At 38.0% G+C, this 14,184-nt stretch overlaps 1 protein-coding gene across 1 annotated transcript in view; it reads right to left on the bottom strand.

Moving 5' to 3' along the window:
• Positions 1-14,184, bottom strand: part of LOC104998192 (glycerophosphodiester phosphodiesterase domain-containing protein 4-like) — a 129,215-nt gene that overhangs the window by 85,410 nt on the left and 29,621 nt on the right. The window contains 2 exon segments of the mRNA XM_010853257.1: positions 1,022-1,115; positions 8,161-8,263. Coding sequence (XP_010851559.1) covers positions 1,022-1,115; positions 8,161-8,263 — 197 coding nt within the window.

Here is a 14,184-nt window from a genome sequence, read left to right as displayed (position 1 = left end):
GAAGATCTTTTTTGTACAGTTCTTCTGTGTATTCTTGCCATCTCTTCTTAATATCTTCTGCTTCTGTTAGGTCCATACCATTTCTGTCCTTTATCGAGCCCATCTTTGCATGAAATGTTACCTTGGTATCTCTAATTTTCTTGACGAGATCTCTAGTCTCTCCCATTCTGTTGTTTTCCTCTATTTCTTTGCACTGATCACTGAGGAAGGCTGAGCGCCAAAGAATTGATGCTTTTGAGCTGTGGTGTTGGAGAAGACTCTTGAGAGTCCCTTGGACTGCAAGGAGATCCAACCAATCCATTCTGAAGAAGATCAGCCCTGGGATTTCTTTGGAGGGAATGATGCTGAAGCTGAAACTCCAGTACTTTGGCCACCTCAGGCGAAGAGCTGACTCATTGGAAAAGACTCTGATGCTGAGAGGGATCGGGGGCAGGAGGAGAAGGGGATGACAGAGGATGAGATGGCTGGATGGCATCACTGACTCGATGGACGTGAGTCTGAGTGAACTCCGGGAGTTGGTGATGGACAGGGAGGTCTGGCATGCTGCGATTCATGGGGTTGCAAAGAGTCGGACACAACTGAGCAACTGAACTGAACTGAACTGAACTGAGTAAACAGGTTTAGCACACTAGGTAATTTGTAAGCCACAGAAAGACTGATTCTCAGGAGACAAGCTATGGAATGAGTAGATCAATGTGCAGAAGTACTACTATATGAAAGTGTGAACATCTAAAATGACAATACTATGTGAGTCAGAAAATAAGCCATGAAACACAGGAAGAGAATAAGGATGTTCTGGCATCCTTACAAAGGGTCAAAGTGGAAAGACACACCCTCTACCAGCACAAGTCTATTCCTCACATCTCTCCTTCCTCCCTAATATTCAAGTAGCTGATTCAAATCTGAACTCTGCCAGGAGCGATCTTATGGCTCCCAGCACCTACTGGGAACCATACTACTGACAGAGCACTTCATGAGGCTACTCAGGAAGGGAGTGGGGAAAATGGGAAACATTACTCACCAGTAGCAATGTTGTGTAGGCAGCCAGGATCCCAAGGAAACTCAGCAAGACAATGGACCAAAAGAACCAGACTCCTGTACCTAGGAAAACAACCCTGCAAAAATGTGTTTCAATTTCTAAAACATAGAAGTTAGTAGTATCTCTGTCAAGGATAAGGTATAAGACTGGACTAGATGAGGCATAATAGAACAATTAAAAAAAATAACATAACATAAAAAAATAAGAAGGGGGATAAGAAGAGGAGCAATTTGGGAACAGATGTGTGAAGATCTTTGGGGATATTTAGTTGAGAAGTTTTAACTTTGTTCGTAGACAATCAGGTACTTTAATGGGGTTCTATACGAGTTGTATAGTTTTTAAATTTATTTAGAATACATACTCAAAAATTACATACTCTTTAAAAAAATATAGAAATTCTGGAATGTCAAAAAAGGAAAAGTGATCCATAAGTTCACTGCTGTCATATAGTTAATACTTTCCATTTCACCAGATTTCTTATCCATATATGTTTTCTTATATAACAGCAAGTCACTATATTAATATCTATATTTGGTGTAAGAGTTTGGACCCCTTAAAAACAGTTCTGGTCTTTTTTGTCCCTAAAGTAGTCTATGAGATAAAACTGCTAATACATTGATTTGTTAAGTTAAACAATATTATAATTAGTCTAGGTATTATATGTCACAGAATTTAGACTCTTCATTTCAAGATAACAGAAATTATTTCCCCTCCATATGAGACCTAGAGAAATTATATTTTAATGATACAAAATATAGATTACTGAACATATGACTACATTCAATATAAGAAAAATTTCTCTTTGGTCAGGGTTGAGAAAGGACACCAAGAGAAAGAAATAGACAAGCAGCTATCCTAGGCAAGACTGATCCCAGATCGAGACACTCAGAAGAGTACTCTGTAAAATGTGATCTCACAGCAGGAATCAGAAAATGTGTGAATAATGTTAACAAATTAATCTGTTTGTGTGCTTAGTTGCTCAGTTGTGTCCAACTCTTTGCACAACTGGACTGAAGCCTGCCTGAAGTCCCCGTGGACTGAAGCCTGCCAGGTTCCTTTGTCCATGGGGATTCTTAAGGCAAGAATACTAGAGTGGGTTGCCATGCCCTCCTCCAGGGGATCTCCCCAAACCAGGGATCAAACCCGGGTGTCCTGCATTGCAGGTGGATTCTTTACCATCTGAACCACCAGGGAGGCCCATGAATACTGGAGTGGGTAGCCTATCCCTTCTCCAGGGAATCTTCCCAACCCAGGAATTGAACCAGGGTCTCCTGCATTGCAGGCGGATTCTTCATCAGCTGAGATAACAGGAAAGGCCAATAAATTAACCTAATAAAGTCAACTAATATAATAATTTGCAGAAAAAATATAATAGAACAATTAGAAAAGAACCATAAAAAATATATTCAAGATCTCCACAGAATTAAATGACTCATATCCACGTAACAAGAATAGAACATTTAAATGCAAGCAGAGTAATGACCAAATAATGAAATAAAGGAAAAAAAAACCATGCAGGATAGACATAAAGTGTTAGTCATTCAGTCATGTCCGACTCTTTGTGACCCCATGGACTGCAGCTCCTCTGTCCATGGAATTCTCTAGGCAAGAATACTAGAGTGGGTTGCCATTTCCTTCTCCAGGGGATCTTCCCAATCTAGGGATTGAACCCACGTCTCCTGCATTGCAGGCAAATTCTTTACTGTCTGAGCCACCAGGGAATCCACATAAGCAGTCTAAATGTAGCCAAATAATTAATTAAATGGCTTATGCAAGTAGTGATATTGACTTTAATTTCCAGGTGAGAAAGAAAAGTTAATTTTAGCCTTTAATTGTGCCTCTATCTTTTCAAACCATTTCTCTAGTCACATCAGATTTTTCCCTCTTTATTAACATAATGGTCTTCTTTTCTATACTCACTCACATGTAAATATTCAAAATTAGTAGAGTTACAAATTCTCCCACCAAACTCAGAAGTTCCACCCACAGGCTGAGTACTTCTGTCAAAGGAAGAACTATGATATTTTTCTCTCTTTTTCTCTCCCCTTCTTCTACTTTAGGTGATGGTGGTGGGGTAACACAAGGGAGTGAGAACAATGAGAATAATTTGCTTGGGTGACTGTTTATACACATCAGAGGGAATTGAAAAAGCAACTGGGATTATACAGTTACTCAAGACTATATAGTAGTATGAGTATGACATATATATGCAAAGGTATGACAAACCTAGACAATGTGTTGAAAATCAGAGACATCACTCTGCCAACAAACGTCTATATGGTCAAGGCTATGTTCTTCCCAGTTGTCACATACAGTTGTGAAAGCTAGATTATGAGGAAGGCAGAATGCCAAAGAATTGAGGCCTTCAAACTGTGATGCTGGAGAAGACTCCTGAGAGTCCCTTGGACAGCAAGGAGATCAAACCAGTCAATCTTAAAGGAAATCAACCCTGAATATTCATTGGAAAGACTGATGCTGAAGCTGAAGCTCCAGTATTTTAGTCACCTGATGTGAACAGCTGACTTACTAGAAAAGTCCCTGATGCTGGAAAAGATTGAGGGCAGAAGGAGAAGACAGCATCAGAGGATGAGATGGCTGGATGGCATCATCAATGCAATGGATGTGAACTTGGGAAAACTCCAGCAGATGGAGAAGGACAGGGAGGCATGATGTGCTGTAGTCCATGGGGTCCCAAAGAGTTGGACACAACTGGGTGGCTGAACAACAACAACAACAACTTAATACATAAGGTAACTAGAGAAAGAACAAGAAAATTTCAGTAATTTCCTTTTACTGAAAATAGTAAAAGGAAAGAAATCATAAAGATCATAATAGAAATAAATGAAATAGAGACAAAGAAAACAATAGCAAAGATCAATGAAACTAAAAGCTGTTTCTTTGAAAAGATAAAATTATAAACATTTAGCCAGACTCACCAAGAAAAATGGGAGAGGACTCAAATCATTCACATTAGAAATGACAAACAAGAAATTAAAACAGACACCACGGAAATACACAGGATCATAAGAGACTATTACAAGCAACTATATGCAAAAAAAAAAAAAAGGACAACCTAGAAGAAATGGACAAATTCTTAGAAAGTTACAACCTTCCAAGACTGAAACAGAAAGAGATAGAAAATATGAAGACCAATCATATGTACTGAAATTGAAAGTGTGATTAAAAGTCTTTCAATAAATAAAAGTCCAGGACCAGATGGCTTCATGGGCAAATTCCATCAAACATTTAGAGAGGAGTTAACATCTATCCCTATGAAACTATTCCAAAGAAATTGCAGAAGAAAGAATATTCCCAAACTTATTCTGTGAGGCCACCAACACTCTGGTACCAAAATCAGACAAAGATATCACAAAAAAGGAAATTATAGGTCAATAACAGTGATTAATATAGATGCAAAAATCCTCAACAAAATTCTAGCAAACTGAAAATAATGAATCGAATTAAAAGAATCATATACCATCAAGTGGCATTTATCCCAGATATGCAAGGATTCTTCAATATATACAAATACTTCAGTATGATATACCATATCAACAAGTTAAAGGGTAAAAAAATCATAAGATTATCTCAATAGATGCAGAAAAACCTTCTGACGAAAACTCAATAGCCATATATGATAAAAAACAAAAAAAAATCCAGAAAGTGGGCAAAGAGGGAACATACGTCAATATATTAAAGGCTACATATGACAAACCCACAGTTAACATCATACTCAACAGCCAAAAGCTGTTTCCTCTAATGTCACAAACAAGACAACAATGTCCACTCTCACCAGCTTTATTCAATTTTGGAAGTCCTGGCCATGGCATTCAGAGGAGATAAAGAAATGCAATAAATTCAACTTGAAAAAGAATAAGTAAAACTGTCACTATTTGCAGATGACATTATACTATACGTAGAAAATCCTAAAGATGCTACCAGAGAGCTACTAGAGCTCATCAATTAATTTGGTACAGTTGCAGAATACAAAATTAATACACAGAATTCTATTACCTTTCTACACATTCAGTTCAGTTCAGTCACTCAGTTGTGTCCGACTCTTTGACAATGAAAATATCAGAAAGAGAAATTTAAGAAACAAACTCATTTATCATAGCATCAAAAGTATAAAATACCTAGGAAAAACCTACCTAAGGAGGCAAAAAACCTGTACTCTAAAAACCATAAGACACTGATGAAAGAAATCAAAGATGGAAAGACAAAACATGTTCTTGGATTGGAAGAATCAATATTGTCAAAATGACTATACACCCAAGGCAACCTACAGATTCAATACAATCCATATCAAAATACCAATGCCATATTTCACAGAACTAGAACAAAAAAATTTAAACTTGTATGGGAACACAAAGACCCTGAATAGCCAAAGCAATCTTTGGAAAGAAAAAGAGCTGGAGGAATTAGGCTTCCTTATTTCACACTATACTACAAAACTACAGTAATCAAAACAGTATGTCACAAAGGTAGAAATACAGATCAATGGAACAGGACAGAAAAACTAGAAGTAAACTCACATACATATGCTCAACTAATGCATGATAAAAGGGGCAAGAATATATAATGGAGAAAATACAGTCTCTTCAATAAATGGGTCTGGGAAAACTAGACAGCTACTTTTAAAAGAATGAGATTAGAACATTCTTTAACACCATACACAAAAATAAAATAAGTAAGAACACTCTTTCACATAAGTTTCAGCAAAATATTTTTGATACATCTTCTAGAGTAATGGGGAAAAAAAGAAACAAATGGAACCTACTTAAACTCAAAAGCCTTTGCACAGCAAAGGAAACCATTAACAAAATGAAAAGACAACACACATAATGTGAGAAAATATTTGCACATTATCTGACTGACATGATATTAACCTATAAAACAAACAACTCATGCATCTTAATAGGAAACACACAATGAAATAAAAAAGTGGGCAGAAGACCACATTTCTCCAAAGAAGAAATAGAGATGGCCAACAAACACATGAAAAGATGCTCAACACTGCTATTTATTAGAGAAATGCAATTCAAAACTACAATGAGATATCACCTCACACCAGTCAGTATGGCCATCATTTAAAAACATCTGTAGCACTATGTACAATAGCCAAGACATGGAAGAAACCTTAGTGTCCACAGATGACTTAATTTTTTAAATGTGATATATACTTACACATGCATACCACAGGGAGCATTATTCAGTCATATAAACATGAAAAATGTCATTTATGACAACATGGATAGACCCAGTCAGCATTATGCTAATTGAAATCAGTCAGAGAGAAAAAGATAAATAAGATATGACCTCACTTATACATGAAAGATAAAAACAAACCAACCAAACTAACTCATAGACACAGAGAACAGATTGGTGGTTGCCAGAGGACAGGGGTGAGAGGTGGACAAATGAGTGAAGATGGATAAAAAGGTGTAAACTTCCAATTATAAAATAAACATGCCCTGGGGATAAAATGCATACAGCATGGTAACTATAGTTACAAATGCAGTATTGTATATTTGAAAGTTGCTAAAAGAAAGTTTCTTAAAAATTCTCATCACACACAAAATCTGAAATTATGTGTGATGAAGAATATTAACCAGACTTACTATGGTGATCATTCCACAATATAAAGAAATAGCAAATCATTATGCTATAATATATACTTAACAGAAATGTAACATTATATTTCAATTACATCTCAATGTAAAGTTATTTAAAACTGAGGGAAATTCTATAAAGAAATGAAACATTTCTTATTTCCAATATTGTGGAGAAACTTAGAACTTAACTCTAAATAAAGAATGCATATAAATGAGAAAATTAGATTCCACAAGATAAATATATTCAAACAGACAGAACTAAAAAGAAAATAAGTTACTAAATAAACAAGTTTTGATACCTGGTAAATAATTAAAACAAAACAAATTTCATCTATAAAATTAATAAAAACAATTAAAAATTAGAATAGTCAATGCTGTCAATGGAGGGTTAAAACAGAAAGTCAAATACCTCTATTGTGAATGGAAACTGTACTATCTTTTGAGAAATACTTTGGTAATAGGCACAATGAGTTTTACTAGTGTTTATTCTTGACTGAATAATGCCACTTGTGGGAATTTCCTGTAAGACCGTAAGTCAGAACACAAAGATTTCTCTTCACTCTTATTTTACAAAAACAGAAAATTAATCATAAAGCCTAACAATAAAAAGTGGTTAAGTAAGCACACTATACTACCTTCATATCAGGAAATACTTTAAAACCATTTAAAGTGATTATCATTAAGAGTTTTAATAATTTGTCAAAATGTGTACAACTATTTTAAATGAGAGAAAAAATAAAAATTATATATATAGTATGAACATAATATAAAAACAGGCACAGGAAAAAAGACTGGGAAGTATACCAAGTGATTGCTACTCAAGAATAAGACGATATTATCTACTTTTCTACATTTCTTAATGTTTAAAATAACAAACCATACTTTACTTCTACGAAGGAAAAAATAAACTATACTACATTTTTTTAAAGCCTCACACTCAAAGATACCCCTTTTCCCCTCAAAGACCAACTAATGGGTACGCTGTACCAGTCAGGCCAGAAAAACTGGAAGAGCCAGGAGCAGTCCAGAGTAGGAACTGGGCTACAAATGTGCTGAGATTGGACACTGTTTCTGTCTCCAGAGTCTTAGGAAACCCAGTGGGGACAGAAGGAAGAAGTAGAGGCTGGAGGTGAGGCAGAGACATCAGGGTTCATGGACCAAGATCATGAAGACTAACTGGTGTAAGCATCAGTGAACACAGGCAAAAGAGGCTGAGGAACAAGGGAGTCATCTGAATAGAAGGACTGGAAGCACAAAGAAATCTCCCCTCTGAGCCAGATTTGGTCTAAGAGTGAGACTGAGCAGGGAAGAGAGGTATAGCAGCTGAGGGTGCTGAGCATGCTTACGCTTCCCCAGAGTCAGGCCTCCCATCCACCAGCTGCAAAACTACAACTTTGTCCACCCTCCCTCTTATGTCACCAGATTTTTTCAGTCTGAAGTAAGACCCATGTGGTAATTATACCAAAGAGCCCTTACACAAATGAAAATACAAAAAGTGAAACTCACCAGTCAAAGCCATTGAATTCATTTGAAGTTTCTATCCATGTGAAAAGTAAAAGCGTAGACAAGCAAAATGACACAATCAACCAAGGTAAAATAATCGCTCTCTCTGGGAAGAGAAAAAAGGAGGTCTCATTTAGCTCCATTTATCCGTGGTACATCAGCAACATCTGTTTATATTCCCCAAAGGTCTATATAGTTACAGTGAAGCATTACCCTCCTCAGGCTGGAGAGACCACTGTATTCTTTTACCCTAATGGAATTTTGTGAAGCCTATTTATAACATTATAATCATAAGGGATTTGGTTTAGGTCTACCTTAATGACTTAGTGGTTTTCCCTACTTTCTTCAATTTAAGTCTGAATTTTGCAATAAGGAGTTCATGATCTGAACCACAGTCAGTTCCTGGTCCTGTTTTGCTGACTGTATAGAGTTTCTCCATCTTCAGCTGCAAAGAATATAATCAATCTGATTTCAGTATTGAGCATCTGGTGAAGTTCATGTGTAGAGTCGTCTCTTGTGTTGTTGGAAGAGGGTGTTTGCTATGACATGTGCATTCTCTTGGCAAAACTGTTAGCCTTTGCCCTGCTTCATTTTGAACTTCAAGGCCAAACTTGTCAGTTACTCCAGGTATATCTTGACTTCCTACTTTTGCATTCCAGTTCCCTATGATGAAAAGGACACCTTTTTTTGCTGTTAGTTCTAGGTCTTGTAGGTCTTCAAAAACTGTTCAGCTTCTTCAGCATTAGTGGTTGGGGCATGGACTTGAATTAGTGAGATACTGAATGGTTTGCCTCGGAAACAAACAGAGGTCAATCTGTCATTTTTGAACCTGTACCCAAGTACTGGATTTTGGAATCTTTTGTTGACTATGAGGGGGTGACTCCATTTCTTCTAAGGGATTCTTGCCCACAGTAGTAGATATAATGGTCACCTGAATTAAATTTGCCCATTCCAGTCCATTTTAGTTCACTGATTCCTAAAATGTCGATGTTCACTCTTGCCATCTCCTGTTTGCTGCTGCTGCTAAGTCACTTCAGTCGTGTCTGACTCTGTGCAACCCCATAGACGGCAGCCCACCAGGCTCCCCCATCCCTGGGATTCTCCAGGCAAGAATACTGGAGTGGACTTCCATTTCCTTCTCCAATGCATGAAAGTGGAAAGTGAAAGTGAAGTCACTCAGTCGTGTCCGACTTAGTGACCCCATGGACTGCAGCCTACCAGGCCCTCCATCCATGGGATTTTCCAGGCAAGAGCACTTCCAATTTACCTTGATTTATGGACTGAATACTCCAGGTTCCTATGCAATATTGTTCTTTACAGCATCAGACTTTATTTTCACCACCAGACACATCCACAACAGGGTGTTATTTCCACTTTGGCTCCATCTCTTCATTCTTTCTGGAGTTATTTCTCCACTCTTCTCCAGTAGCATATTGGGCACTTACCAACCTGGGGAGTTCATTTTTCAGTGTCATATATTTTTGCCTTTTCACATTGTTCATGGGGTTCTCAAGGCAAGAATACTGAAGTGGTTTACCATTCCCTTCTCCAGTGGACCACATTCTGTCAGAACTCCCCACCATGGCCCATCTGTCTTGCATGGCCATACATAGCATGGCTCATAGTTTTATTGAGTTAGAAATGTGACCCATGTGATCTGCTTGCTTAGTTCTCTGGGATTGTGGTTTTCGTTCTATCTGCTCTCTGATGGGTGAGGAAAAGAGGATTGTGGAAGCTTCCTGATGGGAGGGACTTGCTGTAGTTCTTCAGAGTGCCTGAAGAACTATGGATGGAGGTACAGGAGGCAGTTATCAAAAACATCCCCAGGAAGAAGAAATGCAAAAAGACAAAATGGTTGTCTGAGGGGGACTTAAAATAGCTGAGAAAAGAAGAGAAGTGAAAGGCAAAGGAGAAAAGGAAAGATATACCCATCTGACTGCAGAGTTCCAAAGAACAGCAAGGAGAGATAAGAAAGCCTTCCTAAGTGATCAGTGTAAAAAAATAGAAGAAAAAATATAATGGTAAAGACTAGAGTCTCAAAGTTCTAATGAGGTGGATGAAACTGAAGCCTATTATACAGAGTGAAGTAAGCCAGAAAGAAAAATACCAATACCATATACTAACGCATATATATGGAATTTAGAAAGATGGTAACGACAACCCTGTATGTGAGACACAGATGTATAGAACAGTCTTTCGGACTCTGTGGGAGAGACAGGGGGTATGATTTGGGAGAATGGCATTAAAACATGTATAATATCATCTAAGAAACGAATCGCCAGTCCAGGTTTGATGCAGGATACAGGAAGCTTGGGGCTGGTGCACTGGGATGACCCAGAGGGATGGTATGGGGAGGAAGGGGGGTTCAGGATGGGGAACACGTGTACACCCATGGTGGATGCATGTTGATGTATGGCAAAACCAATACAATATTGTAAAGTAAAAATAATAATAATAATAAAATATATATATATTTAAATAAAAAAGAAAGTGATGAGAAAAAAAAAGAAAAAAAGAAAATTAAAAATACAGAGGGAACATTTCATGTAAAGATGGGCACAATAAAGGACAGAAATGGGATGGACCTAAAAGAAGCAGAAGATATAAAGAAGACGTGGCAAGAATACACAGAAGAACTACATTAAAAAGACCTTCATGACCCAGATAAACACAATGCTGTGATCATTCACCTAGACCCAGACATCCTGGAAGTCAAGTGAGCCTTAGGAAACATCACTACAAACAAAGCTAGTGGAGTTGATGGAATTCCAGCTAAGCTATTTCAAATCCTAAAACCTGATGCTGTTAAAGTGCTGTACTCAGTACGCCAGCAAATCTGGAGAACTCATCAGTGGCCACAGGACTGGAAAAGGTCAGTTTTCATTCCAATCCCAAAGAAAGGCAATGCCAAAGAATGTTCAAACTACTGCACAATGGCACTCATTCCACACTCTAGTAAAGTAACGCTCAAAATTCTCCAAACTAGGCTTCAACAGTATGTGAACCAAGAACTTCCAGATGTTCAAGCTGGATTTAGAAAAGGCAGAGGGACCAGAGGCCAACATGTCAAAATCTGTGAGATCATTGAAAAAGCAATAGAATTCCAGAAAAAAAAATCTGCTTTCTGCTTCATTGCCTATGCTAAACCTTTGAGTATACAGATCACAAGAAACTGTGGAAAATTCTTAAAGAGTTAGGAATACCAGACCACTTTACCCGCCTCGAGACCTGTATGCAGGTCAAAAAAAAAAAAAAAACAGTTAAAACCAAACATGGAACAATGGACTGGTTCCAAATTGGGAATGGAGTACATCAAACCTGTATATTGTCACCCTGCTTATTTAACTTATATGCAGAGTACATCATGAGAAATGCCGGGCTGGATGAAGCACAAGCTGGAATCAAGATTGCCTGGAGAAATATCAGTAACCTCAGATATGCAGATGACACCACCCTTATGGCAATAAGCAAAGCGGAACTAAAGAGCCTCTTGATGAAGGTGAAAGAGGAGAGTGAAAAAGCTGGCTTAACAGTCAACACTGAAAAAACTAAGATCATATCACCTGATCCCATCACTTAATGGCAAGTAGATGGGAAAACAATGGAAACAGTGAGAGGTTTTATCTTTTTGGGCTCCAAAATCACTGCAGATGGTGACTTCAGCCATGAAATTAAGACACTTGCTCCTTGGAAGAAAAGCTATGACCAACATAGACAGCATATTAAAAAGCAGAGACATTACTTTGCCAACAAAGGTCCATCTGTCAAAGCTATATTTCCAGTAGTCATGTATGAATGTGAGAGTTGGACTATAAAGAAAGCTGAGAGCCAAAGAGTTGATGCTTTTGAACTGTGGTGTTGGAGAAGATTCTTGAGAGGCCCTTGGACTACAAGGAGATCCAACCAGTCCATCCTAAAGGAAATCAGTCCTGAATATTCATTGGGAGGACTGATGCTGAAGCTCAAACTCCAATACTTTGGCCATGTGAAGTGAAGAACTGACTCATTTGAAAAGACCTGATGCTGGAAAAGTTTGAAGGCGGGAGGAGAAGGGGACGACAGAGGATGAGATGGTTGGATGGCATCACTGACTCCATGGACATGAGTTTGAGTAAACTCTGGGAGCTGGTGATGGACAGGGAGACCTGGTGTGCTGCAGTCCATGGGGTCACTAAGAGTCAGACATGACTGAGAGATTGAACTGAACTGATACTCTCTACATAAAACATGTGTGCCCTTCTAAAAACATATATCAGATAAAGTCAATCCCCTGCTCACAACTCTTCCAGAACTTTCTACTATACAAGAATATCACCCAAACTACCTGCCATGGCCCAAAGATTCTACATGGTCAAGCCTTGCCCATTCCTGACCTCCACTCATTCTACCAACTGATGCTATTTCTGAACTCCAGCCACACTGGTTTTCTTTCTGTATCTAGAACATGACCAAATCTGTTCCTACCTCAAGAGTTTCACACTTACTGGTTCCTCTGCCTGAAATATTTTTGCCCCTATGCACATACATAGCTGGCCCCTGTGTCTTCTTAACAGACTGCTCAGATAACATTGTCTCAAACCAGTCTTCTATAACCACGTTCCCATTGCATAACACATTTTCCTATGTATTATCTTCAGAGCTCTTCTCTGTAGCCAAAGCCATCTTTCTTCACTGCCGTTTACTACCTAACTCATCCTACTAGATCGTGAGGTGCAGGAGGGTTAGAAGCCTTAATGGTCTTATTCATTGTGGCACACATTCAATAAACCTGATGAATAAATCCATTTTATTTTGATTTTTTTTTTTTTTTTTTGCTGCCATTCATTCAAAAATGTTCAAAGCCTCCACTCTGTTATCAGGATAAATTTCAAATATTTTAGTTTGACATAAAGGTACTTCATAATTTGGTTAACACATTTTTTCCATCCAATCACTTATTGTTTATTGCCATGTATGCATAAATTCAACAATGGAAATTCTTTTTTCACTAAACACACTACTGTGTTTCTCAATATCTTAAAAATCTCTAGGGACTCTTTACTGCTTACATGGCAGAAATCAAATTCTTAAAACCACACAACATCTGTCCTGCCTCCATCTCTAGCTTCAGTTTGCACCACTTCTCCCTTCTTATCCTCTGTTCCACCTAAAATACACCTTATACTAAACCCTTTGACTCCTCCTCCAATACCATTTCTTCTGCCATTCTCTATTCTTTAGCTATCCAATTCTGATCACCTTTAACCTTCTAAATAAAGTTATTTTTGATCCATTACACATGATGTATGTAGGCACACACACACACACACACACACACACACACAATTATAGCACTTCTCTCAAGGCAAAAGAAAGTGTGGTCAGTCTCCCCCCGCCTAACTCTCCGTACCAAAGAGCAGCAGCAGAGTGGTCATCTAGCTTTCTTCTCCTGTTTGGCTTCCCAGTTGCAGCCATAGCAGCCATTAAGGAAAGTCATATAGCATTCATAGTTGAAGTTGCGTTTAATCCATGAATTAAAGTTTTTCAATCTTCCTGTCTCCTCATTCTCAGTCTCAGTCCTGTCAATGTCATCCATGGTTCACCCTTTTGCTGGAATGGTAAATAAAACAGTCAGAATCCGGTAGCTCCTTCAAACATTTCCTACCCTACAATTCTACAGAATATTCTATCAACAATAGATAGGTCTTTCAAAAGTTCTATCTTGGAAGATGCACTGGATTTGGTGTAGAAGAATAGAGCTCCACCCTCTCTTTCCCATGAACTAGTTTAGTGCTTATTGCAGACATTACACTATTCAATGTTTAATTTTCTTACCTCTGAAATGGTACCATATTCTCTGCCCTAGCCAACTAATAGATGTTGAAAACATCAAGTCAGATAATAGATACGAATGTGTTTTTAAAACTGTAGTGTGGTCTTGAAGTAGCTTTAGAACTTAGAGGCATGGGTGAAGTGTATGAAAAAATACAATCCTTGGCTAATGAGTTACTCAGACACACACATGCCTTCCCATTGTCATTCTCTTCT

Source organism: Bison bison, unplaced genomic scaffold (assembly GCF_000754665.1).
Source record: "Bison bison bison isolate TAMUID 2011002044 unplaced genomic scaffold, Bison_UMD1.0 scf7180017864324, whole genome shotgun sequence".
NCBI classification, from domain to species: Eukaryota; Metazoa; Chordata; class Mammalia; order Artiodactyla; family Bovidae; genus Bison; species Bison bison.
This window is presented reverse-complemented; position numbering and strand designations above follow the sequence as displayed.